Source organism: Bombus fervidus, chromosome 7 (assembly GCF_041682495.2).
Source record: "Bombus fervidus isolate BK054 chromosome 7, iyBomFerv1, whole genome shotgun sequence".
Classification (NCBI taxonomy): Eukaryota; Metazoa; Arthropoda; class Insecta; order Hymenoptera; family Apidae; genus Bombus; species Bombus fervidus.
In genome coordinates this window covers 17,088,884-17,112,649 of record NC_091523.1, presented here as the reverse complement: position 1 = coordinate 17,112,649, position 23,766 = coordinate 17,088,884, and the positions used below count along the sequence as shown (strand labels likewise).

Below are 23,766 nucleotides of genomic sequence, written 5' to 3'. Positions count from 1 at the left end.
ATGTTATTTCAATAACTACGTTTTCTCTCAATAAAACAAGGAACGAAGTAGAAACTTTCGCTTGCTCCGTTCAAGTATACATCGATCACCTTGTTCTTGCTGGAACAAAACAGACACCGTCGAAAAAGAGAAAAATTAAAAATTATAGAAACTACCGGTCGAATAAACGTAATAAAAAAATCGCGGCTAGGGAAAGGAAGAAAAATAGAAGAAAACAACGCGATCGAGGTTGACGATGATTAATTAATGATATCATATGAACACGTTAGTGCGGATGAGGGTTTCGACGGGACGTACCAAACAAACGTGGTGGTCACGCATAACGGCAGTTGCCTGTACGTTCCTCCGGGCATCTTCAAGAGCACTTGCAAGATAGACATCACTTGGTTCCCCTTTGACGACCAACACTGTGACATGAAGTTCGGATCCTGGACCTACGACGGCAACCAGGTACACTACTGTCTCCACTAAACACTAAACACGCTCAGAGTACACACAAAGCACCAAGAAAGTCTTTTTACTGGTCCCGAATTCTTCGAGTGGCGCATCGAACGCGCCATTTCCTTGGACGGTACAAACGTGGCTTCGAAATTGCCGCCTACCAACTTCAAAAGCGAGCGTTCAGACGTATGAAACGTCGTCGTGGAGAGAAATTACGTTTAGGTTCTCTGGTTTACGGTTTTCGTTCTCTATCTAAATCAAACAGAATCGATTTCCCATACGACGAAACGATGATCTTGCGCAATAATTATATCGAATACGAAAGTAAGTAAAGTTTTTGTTAAGTTATCGAAATTGGTTTGTTTACGACAGAGTTTATACTCGCGTGACAGGCATTTCATGTAACGATACACGAAACACACAGTAGAATATATTAAACGAGCTAAATGTCCCATTACTGAATAAAATGAAATAAAAATAAAATTTGAATAAAATTTGACACCGGTAGGTCGACGTACAACGTTCGCTCTCGCGTTACTATACTTTACATCGACGTTGATCTATTTCCATTCAGAAGGAACAAAGTTTACCAAATCGTTACACCGATTCCTCAAACAATTGCCGCGATTTGGATCGAACGAATTCTGTTAACAATCGATAGTAACGCCAAAACATAACGATTTTCCAATTGCTGTTAAACCAGCGTCGCGTATTTTATCGATGAATGTTACTTTGTTACTGTGTAGCGAGTCTACGGACGGAAAAAGGTTCGACGTATTTCCCCGACGTTGCCATTCGTACGTCAAGCAAAGAAACAGAGAATAACGAGCATTGTCAGCATCAACGTCGCATCTTTCGCCGTTTCCTCGGACATAGTAATTCATATACTCGGCAAGTACGGTGTCACGAGTCGACGACAATGGCAATATAACGACGTTCTCTCGAAGAACGTCTCGTTTATTGCGCGAGTCTGACGCGTCGGTAGAATAGCTCGACGATTCTCTCCATGGCGGCGATGCGTCGTTAATGGAAACGCGTTTGGAGTCCGGTAGCGGCACTGACGAATCCCGATTGCCACGATATCCAAGCCCCTCTCTCCCTGCCAACATCCCAAGAAAGAAAAAGGTCCTCTTGATGCTATACGCCCATGAGCTGCCTCCCGAGGCTTCTTTGTCCGACACAAGAACTCAGTGCAACACAATAGCAACGCTCCATAGATAGCCGTTCATTCTCACGCTTCGTAGCTTCAGCTCGGATCTTTATATATAATATAGGTATATTACATATATATGATACGATATTATGTATATTATATTCTTTACGTATATATGATACATGTAACACGCACATGTACCAACATATGTGAAATATCGAGAAGTGTGGGAAGAGAAGGGGTGGTGAAAGAAAAGCGCTCGTGATAGCATCAGCGTGGTTAGGCATACGCGATGTCCTCTCTCGCTGTTCTTATTCATTTTCCTTTCTTTCTACATTGAAAAACGCGGAAGAACGTCGATACGAGAACGTTCGGAGGGAAAAAGCTTTCAAAGAATGTTCCAAAACGCTACGATCGTTTAAGAAGTTTAATAAGTAACTTTATATCGTGTCGATGAGAATGCATCGATAGTTTCAGACGAATAGCATTCGTTCAATCAAACGAAACATACTCAAACTATGACGGATCGAAGGTTCGAATCCCGATTGCTTCTCGCTGATATACGGCAGAAAGCCGCTTAATCAGAGTCCGATAAACCTGCAATAATACGCCGATTATCGATCATACGGCCGAGGTTTTTAGACGAAAGAAACAGCGAATAAAGTGTTAAACGCGACAAGTTTTGGTAGAAATTAGTATGCGGGTATATAAATCTAAAATTCAAATTCGGCCATATTCGCTACGTAATTAGCAAAACTTCCTGTAACCCCGAAACCGATGATACTTGGCTTCCGAAGTTGGACCCGAAATTTGTTAAACGACGTACGTGTACGATGCTGCGTCGCGAGAAAAGATCAACGACTCAACGTGCGACTAATCGAAAACACGACGAATGTGAGTTTGCACAGCCGTCATTTTGTTGTAATATTTTCCTGTTGGTAGGACGGATAGAATCGGATGCAACGATCGTTCCCGGTTGGTAGAATAATTAAATTCGTTATGCGGACCGCGTGAAATAGCCGCGAGTATTATTTAATGCCGAAATTTGTCGTCATGCTCGGTCGAACACAGTTTGGGTAAGGGAGAGAGATGGCGAGCGGATTCCCCGAGCACGTACTCGCAGTCGCGGTTCCGTTAATTGTATTCCACTTTCAGGGCTGGTTACCGCGCGGAAGCGCGCCAACAGCGCGAACCATCGCGACACCGAATTGGAACTCGTCGCATTCAATTATTACGAAATTGCAGCTAACTTGAGGTAATCGTCATTAACGAAACGATCGGTGGCTGTTATTGACGCGTTACCGCTTGATCGTTAATTGGCTGCCATAATTGGAGCTGTAAGACGCTCGTTTGATTATCGTGCCGAACCGGATAATTAATTGATCGCTCAGTCTCATTGGACGCGTAACGATGTTACTGATAAAATTAATCTCTTACCCGCTCTTTGGAAATGTTTCGATTCTCCAGGGTACGCTCCTCAAATATTACCGAAACTTTCGCTTCGTCCTTTCGTTGTGACACACCGTACGAGATGTTTCCAATTTTTTAAGCGAATTGCGAGCATATTTATCTTCTCTGTTTTGTAACACTTTTATTTTTCGTGCGACGATCAACGACGCGTATGAATTTCCACGTGGTAACGCAGTACAGTTCGGAAACCTCAGATTCGCAGTAGCAAGATCGCAGATTCGTCCAAGTTAAATTATTATTGACAACGCGTTTAATATATCATCGTAGCATAATTTATCCGTAGATCGGTGTTACGGCGTTATCGATGGCGCATGAATTTTCTTCTACGAGTAGATTCGTGCCATACGAGGCTCGAGCGTAGCAGATTCCACCCGAGCGACATTAAACCTCGTTAAACGCGCTTTGCCCGACTGTATCCGAATTTCGGAGAAGTTGAGATAATCGCCGTTAATGGAACGACGTCTGCGTGTTGCATCGTGCGACAGCATTCCATCGTTAATTACGGTATTTTCGTTTCGTGATTCGAAGGGTACTCCGTTAACTTCGCTTTATTTTACTCTCGATTTGGTGTGCGTCTTACAATGAGACACTTCTCCCCTATAGGTTTCTATATAGTTGTTTGTCGATCCAAGAGACAAAATGCAAAGTGTTTCACGAAATGTGCAAACAGAAGTCATATATCAAATGTGACTAAATTATAAATAAAGCGTCCTAACTCGTTAGCGTTTGTAATTTTATATTATAACTTTTAGAAACGTTCGATCGAAAATGAAAAATTTCATTATCTAAATGATAACTTCGGAATAAATAATTCTCGTTACAATAATATTTTCAGCTGGTTAAATCGCATTCGCAGTGGCTCTACAATTTATTTTCATTTCTTTTCACGTAATTTTTCCATTTATACGTAACGTTCTTCTACAAATTTCGTTGTAATTTCAACGAAACTATCGGCCCGCACATTTCATCAAAATACGCTCTCTAGTCGTTTATAACGTGTGCAAATTCGCGCAAGGACTGTCGTGTCCCGTGACGTCCTACTGTTCAGACATGAAATGATAAATTCATTTCACTTAGCGTTTGACCTGGACAATTTGCAGCGGCTGTCAGGCCTCGCGTTTCCCAGTATACATTGAAGAATCACACGGTTGGTTCTTTATGCGTTACAGCGTTATCCGTATCGTGACGGGAATATAGAAGCAGTGAAATTGCCACGATGAAGTTCGTAAAAATGAACTTCGTCAACAAGATTTTCTCAACGTATTTTACTTCTTTTTCCAAGCTTTTTAAATTAATCGAAATATTTTCAGCCCATTGGAAGTATTTCAACGGCATAGAGGAGATTAGGTGGTTCGAATAATTTATTCGTTTCATTTTATTTAAAATTATTTCGACTTACGTCGATCGAACTCACAAAAACACCGGACGGACGACAAATCGTGACGTTTCATCTCGAAACAATACCACGAAATGACTAGCATGCCATAAAGTTCGGTAATCATTGGAAGCGACGAAAGAACGGACTCGCAGTGATGATGACACACGGGAAACGGAAGCGAGCGGTACAGAGCATAAAGGATGAGCGATTTATTGTTTGGATCGGTATTTCGACGTGCGTTCACCGAAAAATGTTTGAGTTATTTCGTTCGAAGTCACATGAAATTCATAGGTTTTCGTTGCACGTGGATCAGGTTTGAATTAGAGTTTTGTCGTTTGCAACGCTTAATGTTCCCTTAATAAAAAAAACCTATCTACCTGGTAGCTATATAAAAGCGTATACGAGCCCATATTTCTATACTTACTCGGAGCTATTCGACATTTCGTTCCTGTTAAAATTAACGTAACGCGTTTCGATTTTCCTACATTTGGGAATTATTATCGACTGCTATCGAAAATTATAAATACTTTCTTTCTCGATAGAATATTACAAACGAAGTATCGAGATTTGCATTTGAAAACTTGCAGTATTGACGTATTTCACGTGTCCGATTAGTGCAGATTTTAGCTACTAGTATCTCGCGTAAACACGTGCATTTATCGTATATAATGCATTATTGTATATGATAGTATCGTATATAACACAATCGTGCTTCGTATTACTCCGAATAATTATTATTCGATATTTATTAATTATTACAAAACTTTGATAGCATATTAAAAAGACAGCCAATGCAACGATATGGCGTTAATGAATGACTTTGATTCAGAAATAGCTGATAAATACTTCATTATTTCAAATATTATTTATTACTGGCTGCATTTAATTCAATTTATAATACATTATCGTGAGAATAACGCAAAGTCAATAGTGTTAAACAAAATTCAATATTCATATTCGGCATTTAAATTCACGTTCAAACGTTTGTCGTTTCGTATATGTAATTCGCGCAGATTCATTTGATAAATTTATTTATCGATGGTTGGACGTGTATCAAATACACGTCTGATTTCGACCACTTCGTTTCGAAATACAAGATTCCAATAAATATTTGCCAAACGATGAAGCTAAAACTATCGCGCAAATACAAGCTATAAAACGATTCGCATACGATGTCTGACAAACTTGCCGATCCAATGAAATATCTAATTAGAGACGAACATCCCTGAAATTGCGTTTCTGTGAAAATCTTCAGGGGCGGGCTAAGAATGGATTTGTTACGTTATTTAGGGACGTCGGAGGAAAAATCGTACAACAAACAAAATCTTTAATGTTGGAAGATAAAATTATTGGTAGCTGTTTTACTTCAAACTATCGACAAACTGTAGTTTCACTTCTCATAGTTTTTAAATGCGAGAGAGGACTATCGATCGTAACATCGTTAAAAGAAGTTGTTAAATCGGAAGAAAAGAGACGAAAGCAGAGTGAAAGATATTTTATGGCTTCGTTCCACCCACTTTTCGAAGGCTTCACGATTGGCTGGAATACAAATTTCGGTAATATGCACTCGTTTAAGCGTGAAAGGTCTGCTTAAAAGCGATGTCTAGCGACATCTTAACGTTTCGGACGATTTGTTATGCGTGTAGAAACGTGCATCGAATACCATTATTTCGATTATTTGCAGAAATTTTTTTTTACGTTTAACGATGTTTAGCGGAAATTATAGATTCGAGGGTTTCTTCAAAATACGATTTTGTTTCCTATCCTTCTACCATACTACTATGATTAAAACGGAAAAAAATTGCTACACCGTTCGTCACTTCGATGCTGCTCAACTTTGTTTAGGAATTTAAGCCTAAAATTGAATCGTATCTAATTGACAGTACGAAATCGTGTTTTATGTAACCCTTGATACGATTTAAAGACATTTCTACTTATATTGTGTAGAAACCAGAAAGGAATAACGAAGTATAGCGAGGAAAAGAGAAGCTTGAGAAAGTACATTGTACGCTCGATTATACAAGGTTATGTAAAGTTTTGTGAAATCATTATTAGAGCAATAGACTGTGTGCGATAGAGATACCACGAACGCGCGTACCGCGGGTACTCTATGAGCCGATTGTACGCTAACGCACAAAGGGTACACGCATAACAAGTCGACGAACGCAATCTCGGCACATAAATTGGCTCTAAATGTGTTGAACATTATATACGTACACTGGTGTCGTAATTAACCCCTCAAATAGATGAGGGGCGCTACGATGGGCTGATGTCGCTTGCCGGTGTTTCTTGCTTTCACGGGCTTATAACTACGAAACATATCGAGTGAGCTTCCACTATATTATATATATATATATATATACATATAGATATTATATACGTACATACGTATACGATATATACAAGTACGACCATGTGCGAGAAGCGAACTTAATAGACAAACAAGGAAAGAGAAAAAAGAAATGAGGAAAGCGCGAGAGAAAAAAAGACAAGAAAGGGAGCGAATGAAGGAAGAAGATATCGTGACCCACCCCCTGCCCAACCCCCTTCGGGAATATACAATACATATATGTACTACTTGCCCCCTCACCCCCCCACAACCTCCCCTCGTGGAGATGGATAAAAGAAAAACCAACACAGAGATAGCGGACGTAGGGAAACAGGATGACCGAGAACACAATGACCCAGAATATACTTATACATGTCTCACACACAGATACATCGACGAGTCAAAGCAGGGACCACGTGATTATGTCTGAGCTGGAAATTGCGATTTCGCATGGAACACATGTTCACGTCGCTCTACTATCGACTCCGCACCGATCATTCTCGACGATCCTTACGACGAAAAATCCTCCAGATTCACCCCGGAAAACCTGTTCCCGGATTTTCTACTACTATACACCCCTGCTATCTGCTTTCGAACGTTTCTTTTTTTCTTTCTTTCTGATTTCGACTCGTATTCGAGCCGCAGAGTCTTGGTTCGTCGCTGCTTTCTTGTAAAAATCAAGAAGATTCGGAACGCATGTTTGCAATCCTTTTGCGTAATTATAGTTGCGTGCATGAATACGAATAAGTTGCTGTTTCACGGAGGAAGGTGAGCCTCTCATTTTATATACATTTTGCGATTGGTATTTGAATATACGTAGATCGAATAAACGAAAGATTTTCGTTTGAAACTAGAGGTTTTGCATTGGTTTAGTTTTTTTTTCTTCTTCTTTTTGCGGATAATAAGTAATTATAGGGAATATAAGAGCATGTTTATGATACTTCTGCGAATAGATGCGTATACTTGATACTGTCTTCTTTTGTAGTATGTTTTGCGCTGTTTAAGTTTTACTCAGTAGATGAGAATTGTTAAGATTGTTAGTTGATAATCGATATTTCATAGAAAATAAGAATTTGACTTTTACATAAGCGGAAAATATTGTAAATAATTCTGGTACTGCGAGTTATCTTACAAATTTCGAAATAAGCAAGTGATCCAAATTTTACAAATTTCTGATAGAGCAATAGATAACACTGTTACGAGGAAATCATCAGAGCGATATTGTTATTTGTTCCTGTATTCGTAAACTGCAGATAAATATCTCGAAAGAAACGTTTTATTCGATCGGAATAAAACAAAAGTAATTATTCTTCTCTTACTTGTTCAAATTTACTCTACGGTATTATTAAATACTGCAAATGTAACTACTAATTAATATTTTCAATCGCAACGATAGAAGTAACTGTTAGCGTGTATAGTTTGAGCATGAAAATCTCTATGCTTCGGTAATTTTGCTTTCTAATTAAATACAGGATTTTTCTTCAAGGTAATCCAGATGACATCGTGTATATTTGTATGAAACTCGCGTTTCATCGGTTGTAAAAGTAGAATTGAGAAACATATAAAAGATCGAGGATCTAAGGATTTTCGATAAAAATGATTTTAGAGAAAATCAATTTCAATTTCATCGTATGTAATCTATTTGTCTTCTGATCGAACTATTTGTTCTTGAAATCTCCAGAAACGAGAATATTTCAGACATGCAACTTAAATAGGACATCTTACACAGTGCTATCTATCGATATACTATCTTTGACGTTTATTAATACAGAATTATTTACAAATCTTGATTAACTGAAAAGTCTACGTAAACGTGATCCAGCTCAATAGAATTTCTATTGCAAAACTTCCACGATTCTTTCGACAGAATTCTTTAGAAAACTTCAATGGAATTTCTCTTATTCCGAAACAATTTTATTTACTGTCAGTGTTGAAAACTGAACAAAACTCGAACGTTCTTAGTCTATCGCGAATCATCGCGAGCATAATAAACAACGCAAAACAAAAACATACAAGGTTTACATAATTGTCAAATTAAATCTGAAGGAAAATTTTAAATAATTATTCATTTTACACGCGCCAATCCGCAAAATGTCAGAAAGATCGCTTTCCTCCAAGAAATCGGCTCGTTCGACTTTGCTTCGCGTCACGAAATTCTTCGTCAGCTTCGATCTTCTTTACGATCATTTTGTTGGACAAATTACTCGAGAAAATCTATCGCAGCCACAGCTAGACTAGTCAGGCTTCTTCGATCTATTTCGTTTCTTTCTTCATTTATGTTTCTATCGTTGCCGAGACTATCTCGATGACGCGATCCTCGTGTCTCGCAACACCGGCAACAGCGACGGACACGAGGATCAAGTTATTTGCAATCTGTCGATCCGTTGTCCAGAACCTAGGTAAAGTTTCCATCGTGGAGTCGATAGCTGAGTGACGTTTCCATGCCAGCCAGTAGCGAGCTTTTGCTCTTGAAATTCTCCGGTCTACTAGGCACTCATGAGGCCTGGTTCGGCAAATCGATTCCACGCGACGACATTTGCTCGATTTACTTTTATGAAAACAAACGATTTTACCAATGATCAAACCACACGACGCTTTTTTTATTCGACTTCTATCATTTTCGTATAACTCGTTGATCTTATTTTCTACCTACTGTTTTCATTTAATTTCCTTTTATCTCGCTGGAAATATTCGTATCTTTTTTTTTTTTGCACGCTCGTTTTTTACTATTTTCACTTCAATTTGATCCGAGCGAGAACGTTTCATTTGGAACGATTATTATCACGCGAGAAGTGCATTATATACTCGCGGAAAGTGCTACCGTTTCGTTGAAAATAAAAAAATATTAAAAGAGAGGGAGGTGGATGACACACGCTTTACCTTTCTGTGGATTCACTGGTTTTGTAAGTATAACGATACGCCTGCAGTACGTACTTGAATATGGTGTTTAGCCGAACCATCGTATCTTTTTTAATATATAAATCGATTTTTTTTTTCTGTTACTCCGTATATAAAAAATTGGATGTTACAACGTTAGAATATACCAGAAGATGTTTCAAATATATCCGATTGGAGAAACATCGTTTGTTATCGGTAGTATTACTCCTTTGCATGTATTCAATTCTCCGAATGTTATTTAGTATACAAAATAAAGTGTGTTTAGCTATATGTATATCTGTTTGAAAAGTCAAACTGAGTTAATAATTCAGAACTACAAAATTGATAGAAAAATGTAGGAAAAATTACTTGCGATATAATATTTACGAGGTATCAGCGCGACATTTATAAGAAATTAATGGTTAAAAACGTGAAATACGAATCGTTTGGTGAGTAATAGATACTTTACAAAATATAATGTAAAAATCGATTTATATGTAGACAGAGAATATTTCTAACGATTCTTTACAACCGCACCGTTATACTTTCGAAAAATGTGATGTCATAGATAGATAGTTCGTCATACCGTTCGCTTTCTCCCTTTTTAGTTTTTCCTATTTTCAATCGAGCTATCACGATACACGTTGATGTATAATGCATTCCGCAGTATTTTCGTTCGATGGGAAAACCGATAACAACGTTTCATCAAAAAATAAGTATTATAAATACGATATAAAATTGCATAATACGAAATCAATACGATACGAAACAATAACTTTACAAGCCGATTCAAGAGAAAGGTATTACCAGTTCAGATACGCCAATTTCATTTCGAATTATATCATTATCCTGTTATTAAGTATCAATAGCGACTTTATCGCTGTTATTTGTTAACAGCAGCTCCATCAAAATTGTTATGAACGTTCGCGAAGTAAAATCTCGGAAGCTTTAAAAAATTAACTATTCGTCGATTATGTTGAACGTTTCGGATATAGCTAATCCGATGATCAAACTAAGACCAATGAAATCATTACGGCGAACAAACTACGTATTTAAAGTCGTGTCGTTGAACGATCGTATCTAGTTGTTTCAGCGAAAAGTACGTAAACCAGCTGCACAGAATCGGCGAGTGAATCAATTTAGAGAGGTCGTTGGTGCGTCGGTAACGAGCGGGCAATTAGCGTTTTACGAGAATTCCGGTACTCGGGCTCGATACTAGGTTTACGATTGTCACAAGACTGCCGATAGACAGCTCGTAAATCCGCAAAACTGCACCACGGGGCTGGATCATTGTTCGCTGACCGTATTTGATCGCCGTCGTTAATCGCGTTTATCCACGGTTACTTGATGATTCTTTTCGGATACCGATCGAATGCAATCTTGATGCTGCGTATCTATATCGGAATCAAGGTATCGAACGCCTAAAGCCATCATTTGTTATAAATTTTATTTTGTATTATCGATCGGACTATTATCAAGATGAACACCAACCGATTGTATTTAGGATTCGATCGATTGTTATAGGATGCAAAAGAAAATTAGTGCTGTGATTTTTAAAAAGAGATAATCCGGCATAAAATTCGTATTAAATCCGAAGAATAGTATTAAGGGATCGGGATAGTATTAAACTCGAGAAACATGTTCAATTTGTCAAAACGATGAAATTAGAATTAGACACGAAAGGTCTAATGAAATTTAAGATAATTGTCTTCGATATTTAATAAAATTAAAAATGTTGTTCTTAGTAGCCACTTGTTATCCTTATTTAGACAGTATGTTCAGTGTGTCTTTCGTTTATTTTAACACTCGGTTGAGCACGTTTCATCGTACGTTCACATTTGTATGAACATTTAGACAGTAGGTACTTTGATGTGTATATGTGTATTATCATTGTTACACCACAATTATTATAGATAAGTTCTTACTCTACAGTCTTTAAACAAATATTTATTCGATTATCTAAAGGATAACTTTACACAACCGCGAGAAAAAATATTTTTCTAATCATGTTCGTTAGGATTATCCTTGTTCTGATGATTAGTACATATCCCAGATGTTATTTCGATATGTAGCGTCTTGTACGTTTTATTTAGGACACAGGAAATCAAACTGTCTGCGATACTCTCTATAGAAACGAAACGATAATACGTATCGCATACATTGAGAAAATGTTATTACAACATTCTGAGAATTCGCGTTAATATTCAAAATTATTTGAAAACAAAAGTTCTTTCGCATAAAAAGATTTATTCGTCAGAAATCTATAAGAAAGTAAGATTCGTAGCACTTCGTTCGGAAAATAAAAAATGAAAGTAGACGCTCTCTTTCAGTTTCTCGGGATAGATAAACTGATTATATCGGACAGAAATCGATGCGCTGCTGTAACAAGTGCGTATCTGTGCAGATATCAAGATATACGTCTACGAGCATGTCGGACCTTAAGCACACCACATAAAACTGAATATCAGAATCTTTACCTGAACGACGCTTACTCAGTTCACCAAACGATCGAGTTTCATCGCCATGTAATACATTACTCATGAAAGTTTCACGGGAACTGGTAATACTTTCCACGAGATTCTTCCTACAGTAAAGAGTTTTACTACAATTAAGAGCATAATCTTTGTACATAAATTCTTCAAAATGGAACGAAACGAAACGGTTATCATATATTTATGATCTGTTGCACGACGAGATCATTCTCTGTTACGATATAGAATATCAAAAACGAAAAATAAGAACTACAAGTGTACGTTGTTTTTGGTATATACCAGTTGATTTTGTATATTGGAATATTCGATTAATTTGTCAGTTATTTCATTTTTATATTCGTTTCGACATGGTTGTTCTTTAATCGTTCCAGTCTGATGATAACGCCTCTGGTAATTTAAAGAATTGTTTCCTATTTGTTTTTCTTTTCTGTTTCGTTCGACAGATACAAGCGAATAAACTGTCAAGATAAAGCTTCTACTCTATATTGTCAATTAAATATCATATTTGAAATTTGAGAAACGTTTGCTACATGGAGATTTTGAAGAGCAAATGTTCACTGGCTAAGCTTAGGCTAAGTACGTATTTGTTTCGCACACGCGTGTTAAATATTACAATCTCTGCAAGATTTCATCGTAAAAATTAGCATATGCAGATAGGAAATAGTAATAGTCCCGTAAACACGAAGAAATCGAAGCTTTACCAAGTGGATCGTCGAAAATTATAAAGTTTATATAAAGAAATATTTGTATTATTGTGAAAAGAACATTCCTCCAGTACTGTATGTCTAATTTAGCAAGTGGCAGTATAACGAGCACCGTTAACCACACGATGTTCCATCAAACTTATAACACTTCCGCGTAGTACTCGTTGAAATAACATTCCATATAAAACTTGTCGGATTTGTTTCGATAATGTCTCGAATTTGCTATGTTACCAAATAAAAATACGCGTAACGATCGAACGGTTGTCTTTGCCCAGCTAGACGTAATACGATAAAATGCAGAAATTCCAACAAAGTCGAATTGCGAGCATTATGTAACTCGTAATTTACATGCACACTTTTATCAAGTCTTTTAGATTAAGATTTTTGCCACATTATACGCTTTCAGAAGCGTAATCGATGCGTTATCGACCAATCCTTTTCCGGCGTGTTGCTTCAGTTGTTCAACGTACTAATAATAACACAATGCACAGACTTTCACGCAAATTCGTAAATACGATCGATAGATCTTCGCTTCTTCGAGATTTTCTTAAGAATACGGTTTTCTTAACGATCGGTCGGCGTCACAGGTGAAACAAACGACCAATGTTTTTTTTTTTTTTTTTAAACGACCCAACTCGTTGTCGTGATACGACGGTCTTTAAAAACAAAAAAAGCCTTCATACACAATGCGACGATATTGCGGTTCCAACGTTCTTCCCAAACTTCGAGAAAACATTTACGTTTGGTCGCATCGGAGAAACTTTGCTTGAAAACTTCTTTCCTTGCTTTTACTTTTTATAACAATTGTAACGAAGGGATTAATTTTTAAAGAACACTGCGCGAATATTTGACGATGTACTTGTTCTTCGCCAATCCATTACTTTCGACCGAATCGTTAACATTCCATCGCGTTTCTACGGAGAATATGACTTTAAATTTATTTTTATCATATCTATTCGTTATTTGATTAGCGATAATGTTAATTCGATAATTTAGAAATTTAAGAAGCTTTAAATGCTTAATGCATGATCTTTCTTGCCTTTTATCGCCCATTATCTACTTGCAATAATAAAATAATTAAAACACGAGTGTATGAACATTCTACATTTATTAATTACTAAGATTGGAAGAAAACTATGGACATAAAATAAAGTTAAATTAAATATATACCTACGAGAAGTTAGTTTTGAAAAAAAGGATCTCAATAATGACAAAATAAATCTCAGCATAAAGTACAACAACATGTCTTATAAATAAAAATCATGTACTGTATTATACGAGTAGAGTAGACTATATTTTAAGAGATAAACGCGCATAATAGTACATATTCTTACGTGAATTCGCGTTTTATTTCGCCAGTCTTTATCCTAAGCGAATGCATGTTGTATATTTTGTAGCGAGCTTAAGTATTTATCAGTATACGATTAATTTTTACTTTTGTTATGTTTGATAAATAGAAGTATGGATACCTACTAGTTTGCCACGTTATATTGATTTACAAAGATGTGGATTGTGTACAGTATAAAAACGTATGTATACTAAGTATAAAATAACGCGATTAAATTTTCTTAAGAGTAAGTTCGGTTTATTAAAAACTTTTATGTTAAAATGTGTGTTAAATTCCTTTGATTGTATATAAACTATAAAAGGCGAAAAAAAGAATTTAAAACCTAATAATCGGTGAACGAACTTACGCCGTGTTTTTAATTGGAATCTTTAGTTTTGATTTTTTATTAGTTCCTTTATTGCTTTGTAACTTTTAACGTTCGAAAACAATGACGTTAAAAAGTGTCATAGGTGATCCGAACAGCTTAGGTTGGATATCAGCTAAAGATATTCAGCTGCAGATTAATTAATTTCCAGGCATTTAACTAAAGTGTTCAGTTTACACGACGAAATTGACATAAAGTAAAAGTTTCGTCCAAATTCTTATGAATCACCTACGACTCAACGATATCAATTGGGATTTAGCACAAAACAGCTTCTCGAATTTTACTTGACCTTCGAATATTTTTCAATTAAAGGACTAGCTATTATCTGCATATATATCTGTACACACCACATTTAGAAAAACCTCGTCTTTTCATTTTGCGATAATTTGCTTTGCAATTAACATTATAAGCATTGGTTATTTAAAAGACTTAGACAGTAAATCTATAAATATTGCTAACTGTACTCTTACGCTGGCAGAGTAGCGATACAAAACTTTGAACTTCTTTTATGATCTGTCCTACTGTTGCTGAAAGATCGGCAAATTTTCTATTCATTTCGCTATCTTACTAATTCTACTCAGAGTTACCGAACCGAACTCTTAAAAATTAATTAGCACCTTAAATGTGGCAACAAATTGACTTTTTCATTTCCATTAAGTCACAAGTCATGCTATATCGTGTCTGAACAATATTCTAAAGCGGGATCTAATCATCTCCTCGACATACCTCGTTAATCATCGTCGCCTGAATCCTGCACACAAAGTTAGCAAACATTCGAAGGTCCTTCGATGGAATTTTTCTTCGACCAAGGATCGAATAGCGTGAAATAAACGAGCCACTTGATATACCTAACTTTCACCTGTTGCACGTGTGTTCCTACCAGCGCCACGACGTTCCGAAATACTTCACCCTTGGCCAATCTATTCTTTTCTTGTTAGAATGACGAGGCCACCGCCGTTAGCCTAACTCCGTTTGTTCTCGTCGCGTATCCTCTTCTACGCAATTCGTGAACCGCCGTGTTACGAAGCTTTGCCCTGGTGAAGTACTCGCACGGTGTATAAAATCAGAGCGGCAAAGAAACGAGTCTTTGAACTTCGCGACTAAATACATCGATAGATAGAAAGTTACATAGAAATAATATAGAAACGTAAAAGATATACCGTATAATATTTTTCTGGCATTTTAATCACTTTAAGAATACGTATAGGCGAAACATCGTATGCGCGTTTTGTCTATCTTGTCAATGACCCGTGTAAAACCAATTCGCAGACAGTTTATTTGCACTCGTAACGGTGAATCGCAGATTTTCAAAATACGAGCGAAATTTAGTTACAGCGTAAAGATAAAGAACAAAGATGAGTGAAATTAATAGGTCGGGAGAAAGATAGCTTAACGTATTTACGAAAGATCTCTTATTATAAACGAGATGCCTCGTAATGACATCGATTTCCTTAGATATAGGTTTGCCCGCGTGTAGTTTATCCCTGGAAAGGAGAATAGAGAATCTAAAAATCGATACTGTAGAATCTGATTTTTATGTACGTGTATCGCTTTATATTTCCACTTGCTTTCGATGTATCTTTCATATCTTCGTTCCTTTCTACGTAAATACATGCAATGGATACAAAACACATAAAAATGAAAAATTTACGAAAAAGTTATATACAGAAGTTGGTATGCGGAAGTTGTAGAAACTAACGAAAAGAAGATTTACTTGGTTTAGATTTCAGAACTCGTACTATCCAGATAGACAAATAGTGCCTTGCTTTTTATAGCATCGATATAACGGAATTCGATGCCATCGCTGTCGTTACGAACGATTTTGACACGATTCTTTCAGGAAAATGTCATTCCCGCATAGGAGACTTTTACGTCGTACAGTACCCGTAGCAATAAAAAATTGCTTCAGCTAGCAATCAAGGTATTACAACTGTTTTCCCAGGATGAATTCTACAAAGGATAAAAACATTCGATGAATTGCTAATTATCGGGAAAAAATCAACATTTTTATAGCTGAACGTTTATCAAACGCGATTCATTATACGTTATATTAAATGTCCATCGATATTAATCAAACCCACGTGAGTGTGCAGAGGAGCTTTATAAATAACACGACGATCCACTTAATAACTTTCACTCCCGTAGAAAGTCCAAAGAACAAGAGAAAAACAAACGTGCTACGAGCTAACCGACTTACTCGTGTGTGCGAAGCAAATTCATTCCGTTCGGATGCGCTCTTACATGCGTGCCTTGCGATCGAGTTAGCTGAAAAGGGAAAAATGAGAAGCGAAGCCGGTGACACACGCGATGATGAAACTAATAAAAAAGAAAGAGTCAAGGAAAAACGAGATAAAACGCTCGAGACACGGCACTCGCGTAAGATCTATCAAGCCCGAGCATTTACCAACCTCCCCCGATAATACATTAAGCATCGTGTTCACCCCTTTAGACCTTAAGTGTTTATCGCGGAGAAGTTGGTAAAACGATAAAAGAAGATCGTTCGTTTTTCTTCTATCGTTTAATCGTACATCTTTCAGGCTCTTTGTCTAAGACTATCGGATTACAAGGTTTAATTAACCGATACGCTTGAAATAATTGCTTGTATCCGTTCCCAAACATCCGTATAGAGCACCATAAAGCGGATCGTTTACGGATAATCGCGACAGTCGCATGGTTAATTATTTCATTCGTACGCGTTAATTAATACACGGAGTTATTGAATCGCGAGAAACGCGTTCCTCGACTCGTGTATAACGACTACCGAGTACAACGTTTCGCAGACGAACGATCTATTCGTAGAAGTGAAATAGCGAGTGAAATATCGTTCTTCGAATATGTAGGATATGCGTAAATTGAAAGAAAGAACGGACGATTTTCTTCATATGTGTGCATATCGGATGAAAGGCTCGCGGACTGCATAACAGAGAAAAATGAAGATTTTTTGTAAAAGTTGCTCCAACTAATTGTCTCTACTTTATATGTACGTATATCAGAACGTAGTGGCAGCGGTTTTTCGGTATTGCGCAGATCTATTCTACACGATAGATCGATCCGGTGAAACCTGACAGACTCGAAAGAAAACGATTAATTACCTCGCTGAAACGTGTTTGATTACAGTGATAATTCATGATGTTTGTAAAGAATTATTAACGGATTAATTCATACGTCTATTAAGAAAAATAGACTCAGACTATCTTTCAGTTCGTGACTGAATTTTTTTCTTAAAACGTTGCTCCGAATCCGATGAAATCGAAGAAAAAGAATTAATTTATTATTTACCAAATTGTAAAATGCCTCTACGCGTTCTTTACAGATATAATAGGAGATGGTGCGGTGACAAATTGATCGACCTGATTTTCACGCTACTCGAACTTCGTACAAACAAAACTTGTCGCTTTACTAAACGATTACCTTGAGATCTCCTCAAACGGTACGACGTAAATTTTACGTTTAGGTTATCGAATTAGCGCACGAGGCGTTTAATCCCAATAAACTTGCTCGACTGTGTGGAAGCGAATCCCGCGTGGTAGATTAACGATCCGCGAATTTTCAGTGTGTACGAACGTGGTGATCGAAGCTGCGCAAACAGAAACGATGCTGCGACGCTTCGAAACACGAGACTCACGTAAATGCAGAACGGAAACGCTCGTGTTCGCGACTGCCAAGAAATTTCGGTGGCAAAACAAACGGTCGTGGCACGCGCGCGTTTCTCGAGCTTTCGACCGGCTGCCATTGCGAACCCCGTGGAAAATGCAGTCCGGGCGCATTTCATCGATTACTATGTCGCATATTACGCGCCCGCCATCGCCTCCGCCTCCGCCTCCGCCCCCCTACCACCGCCAACTCGTACACAACCCGCCGCCTCCATCGTTCTCATCGACCAAACGAGTCTGTCGAATCTCGTAGAGAAAACGGAGAGAGGAAAGGAGAGTGTTCTTTTTCGACACAGCAGACCCTGTATCACGCAACAACCCCGTAATTCTGGTTGGTTCACTAGCCCTTGGCTCTATAGCCTCCTACAACCATAGGCTAACCCCACACCCAAACCCATCGACCTCTCGAGTACATCACAAGAAATCAACGTTCGATCGCGATCCAGCGATTAGTTATAAGTGTACAGCGCGTGTGTCGCATGCTCGATGTCTATATGTATGTTGTATACGTTAATGTACATCTACGTTATACGTGTAAATACTCGGTCAATGTGTAATCAACGTGCGTTTGCGACACGTAGATGCATGCGTTCCATTCCCGACCAGCAACGATCCAGGTGATTCATACACCGCTGTAGCCCCATTTATTATCGCGCGTCTAACCAAATGTATTTTTCTTTATTCGCGTACGTACACGCCGGAATCAAATTGCGTGCACGTATTATTTTAGCCAATTTTCGCTCGAATGCGTCATGCTTAGAGCTGCGGGATTTATTACGTTGGTTTCATTACGAACCTCTGTGCTCTTGAAAAGTTCTTTGAGAGATATTTGGTTTCGTCGAAAGCTATTGCGAGTACGATCGATAATGCGTAATGTTCGTATCGCCGCGTACTGTTTGGACGAGACGAACTATCCTTGCATACACGAAGAACGATACAGGCGTAGATATCGAAACGTTTTATAATATATTCCCTGAGACGTGTAACCCCGTTGGAACGGCAATGCCTGTATTATTCGTTAATGGGGATATTCGTGTTCTCCAGACGGTACGATATCGATATAAATGTTTTCGAGCGTTTCGCGAATGCTCGATTTGCCGAGACTTACCCGTCGGGTTAAGTCGATGAAACAGTATCCAGATGTTGGCAACCCTACGTGAATGGGGAATGTTCGCGCGTATATTTGTCGTCGGAGGCGCGGGCTGGTCGATCGCCCTCGTCGACGAGTTATGCGAGCTGATCGTTTCGACGAATATTCGGTAGCAAATGCTACCCGAGAGTACGCGTTATGCTCGTCCGCATAAACGAGTGCGATCGTACCTGCCTGTCGAGCTCTTTCCATTCTCCCACGCAGCGACACGCACGATTCTATTCGCGGGATGAAATCTTTTGGCCGAAGAATCCGGCGGTAATCGCGTTTCACGTTCGCACACGGCGTTGATCCTGGATCGGTGGCTCTATTCAATCAAGTTGATCACTCTGGGAATTTGGTAATTATCGTCGAACGCGATTACATTCGACCGAGGTTAATTCTCAGTTGGCGATTGAATACATTGATCGGTGTTCTGGGATGAGAGCGTCGATTAAGTCGCAGAAATTATCACGATTATCGACCCGATGAATATTTATCTGTATAATAGGTAAATCGCGATGATTTCTCTTCTTCGTCTCTTTTTTATCGTCGTTCACGCATTCCGTTTCGTCTATGGTAATCGATATCTCGTCCGATATGACGGACGTGTCCGGACAAAAACGATCAAGTCGAGTAACGTGAATCACGCTCGAGTCACCTGTCCACCGGTTCAGGATTAATCGTCAATCGTGCATGGACCGATAAATTCCAGGCAGACCTGAGTCCACGCTTTCTTGCCGGCTGATGGAAAATGGCAATTCGGAACGATGAGCGTATCGTTCTGAATGAAATGTATGGCGCCGCGACGTTTCCACGATCGTCTTTGGAACCGCTTGGGAAATCAAGATTTTGCACGAATTACGTTTAATTGTTCAAGCTTCGACCAGGATGTACGATTGAAACGAGAAAATTGCAAAATTAACGCGACGAAAGTTTATCAACTGCCGTACGTTTAATTTTTCGTCTAAGACGAAAGAGGCATCTATAAGCAGAGCTTTATCTATTATAAAATAATTCCTTTTTTACACAGAAATCTCAAGAATTCATCATCCGACGTGGATACGAGACAAATCTTACCTTCCGTTTTGTGGGACCAATCTTTTATCGTTCTTTTTATACGCGATTCAGTGAAAACTACGACTCGTGAAAATCGTGTAGATTCCATTTCAAACGACAAATTACTTCAAATCGCAGACAAGTTTAAAATTTGTTTGCGCTCGAAGCAATGGTCTGTAACTTGAGAAATGTGGTGTACAAGGTTGATACGTTATTTTACAATGTATCATCGATGTTGCGATACGTAACTCTACTAAAATATCAATGCACGTATGCGCAATTGCTATCCGACGATTAGTCTCGATACAGCAGCCAGAGTGCTAAGCCACAATCCCTCGGGTTTAAACGTCCGAATCGGGTCACCTCCGTGAAATATACGTCTCGCGATGAATTACGAGAGACCAACGTTCGGAACCGTTCGGATTCGTTCTAATGCCCAACGAGCCTGTGCGCGACGCTATGCAAAACGCGATCCCGAAAATATCATCGAAAAAAGAAGAAATTCTGCTGGCTTGAAAAAGTGACATGATATATCGGGTGTTCCGATATCCACGAGATTATACGTCGCAATTTGGCTGATTATGAAAATGTTCATAGATGAAATTAGGCATGTTGAAGTGGTCATCGCTTCTCTACATCTGGTCTTTTAGTTTTCTCAAGCATCGAAGTCATCGACAGCGTATAGACGAAAGGCTGGGTCGAAGACAGACCATAAACAGTAGATAGGCGACATTGGCTTCAGGATTTTCAGTCATAGGATAACACTGCTAGCGTGCGGATCTGGATCGGCTCAATTATATTCCGACTTGTATTTACACTTCGGTATTTAAAATATATTTTCTATCTTACAATTTATCCACGCGTTCCTTTGTATTCACATACATCTAATAACCTCAACAAGGCACTTTCGCGTTCGTTATATTTACGTAGAAAATACAAATGTTCCTAATATTCTGATAATAATATTCGTTACGATTTATCGTCATCTTTTCGATGATAAGAAATTTAATATTCTAGAAACCGATTAGTGCCTACTACTTGCACTTGAAAGAATTCATTACCAACAAATGAACGATAAACTGTTCGAAAAAGAATCGCGAAAGTTGTTAAGATATGGAAAGTTCATCGGGAAAGATCCATGTCCGAATTTAAAGATCCGAAACCGATAAAATATTAACTTTGCGAAAATAAGTAGTCGGTGTATTGAAAAGCAAATTTGCGCTCAAGTTCGTCACGATCCAGAATCTCTCCGTTCGTTCGTTCCGGTATAAAGTTTTCAAAATTTCAAACGCGAAACTCGGAGCAATTAATTCGAACGACTTTGAATCGTCCGGAGAAGCAGAGTTCGTTCTTTGCCAACTAAATCGAAGGTGGAATGCCTTTCGATGCGCATAATCGACAGAAACGCTTAAATCGAGTCAGTGAAATTTCAATTTAATATCGGCGTCTCTTTGAGGAAAGTTAGTTAGGTTCGACCGTCGTTTTGTCCCTGATAGCCTTGCGGGCGAGTTTGTCCAGCAATTTATTCAGTTTCGTCGTTTATTTAATAAATAAAAAAAAAAAAAAAAATAAAATAAATCGTATCCTTCAACCGCGTACTCGAAATACGAGACAAACGGGGAACACAACGTCGAACCGGTTAAACGATCAAGATGCCGGATAATAGCAGAAAGCGTAGTTTAAGGGCAGACCCCGAGGATGGAAATGCCGGTCGTAAAAGTTAGAACACGCCGAACCGCATCTCGTTTGGCTCTCGATCAAAGAGCAACAGATAGACAGGAAGGAGGTAGCGCCGAGCTTAAAGGGAGCCGAAGAAACGGTTTAAAAAGCATTCTACGATGGAACAAGTGTTCTTTGAGGGATTCCTACTGTATTCCGTCCGGTTGCTGCTCAAGTACCAAAGATAAGAAAAGATGCGAGAAACGCGTTGAAAAGGAGAACTTTAGAAGATAATATGTATACAGTGTGAGCCAATATTTTAAATTTGTCAACACGTTTTGTGAGTATACGCGAAGGCAGGATACGAATGTTGTTCGTTAAAATTCTACGACAGATATACGAAATATGAACGAAGCGATTCTTTGATTTTCAATATCGCACTCGCTTACCACGTCTGTATAAGATTACCTTTTATTTATAACCATAGAAGCAAAAGATAGGTCAGAAAAATCGGACCACCTCGTATAAGTAGAGTTACGTATTGCGCGATAGCTTCGAATTTTGGAAAGAACGATAAAGTTATCGGTAACCTACACAAACGGACAAGTTAAAAATCGTAAGAGGAATCGAAGTGAAAAATCAAGATAGCGTTTCAAACTTTGGGATGTCGGTAATATTTTTCTTCGGAAGAATATTTTGAAATTTCGCCAGCGACACGGTGAACAAGCACCGGCCGGTGAACTAGTATAGGTGAGATAAAATAGTATATCAGTGTATGGTGGTTGATTGCGACGTCGATGAAGCAACGAAATACACGTTCTAAAGGGAACGAGTGTTGAGAATGGGAACCGTAGAATCGAACCTGCGAGTAGCACGAAAGCTCCGGAGAGAGAAACGGGATGAAAGATATCGAAAGTGCTTTGCTTTAATTTCGTGTAAAAGACGCGCGAATAAACACGTTGAACGCCAAAGTTTCTCTTTGGGATAGACAAGTGGAGAATTAGATTCGGTATAAAAGCGGATTAAGCGGTTCTTGAAACGTCGCGAGTCGCTCGACGTTAGACAGCGGCAGAAGGCGTTTCTCTCATCGTCGACGAGAATCCCAGGCTTAGTCTGTCGATCGCCACGGATTTATCCTCTCCTTTATATACCAGATACGCACACGAAATGTCCTTCGCAACACGCCATCATCCTCTGAGCCTTCTCCTTGCACGATTTATCGAATACCGACACTGCCGCGCCACGTTGATCTGTGTGCATAGCTGCGAAAGTAGTCGTAGTCGTACCGTAGGAACGAAGAGTGACGTAAAGCTGTCGCACGTGCATGCGTGCCCGCTTCGTGTGACCTAGCGAAATGCCACGACCATAAACGTACGCCCGTGTTAATCGAAACTTTGTCGTTGCTAGGTCGACCTCGTGCTCAGCTCGGAGAAGGGCGGCGACCTGTCCGACTTTATCACGAACGGAGAATGGTACCTGATCGGTAAGTACTTTGAATACGCGATTCTCTAATTCAATTCAATTAAATAAGTATCCCTGTGTAATTAAATTATTTGACACGTTCTAATATTATTATTAAATATGACCGTTATAATTTCATTGGAAATTCGACAATGTCAACGTTCTTATACTATAAGAATTTTTATATATCTATAGCGCCTTACATTTTTGCCCAGCAAAACTTACAGTAGCACACTGTATGGATATAAA

General features: G+C 38.6%; 1 protein-coding gene across 4 annotated transcripts in view; it reads left to right on the top strand.

Moving 5' to 3' along the window:
- The window catches only part of Nachralpha6 (nicotinic acetylcholine receptor alpha6), a 269,850-nt gene that overhangs the window by 151,056 nt on the left and 95,028 nt on the right, over nt 1-23,766 (top strand). For all 4 annotated transcript variants that reach the window (XM_072007559.1, XM_072007558.1, XM_072007557.1 and 1 more), the window contains exons 6-7: nt 270-450; nt 23,464-23,539. In XM_072007559.1, coding sequence (XP_071863660.1) covers nt 270-450; nt 23,464-23,539 — 257 coding nt within the window. The remainder of the gene's footprint in view (nt 1-269; nt 451-23,463; nt 23,540-23,766) is intronic.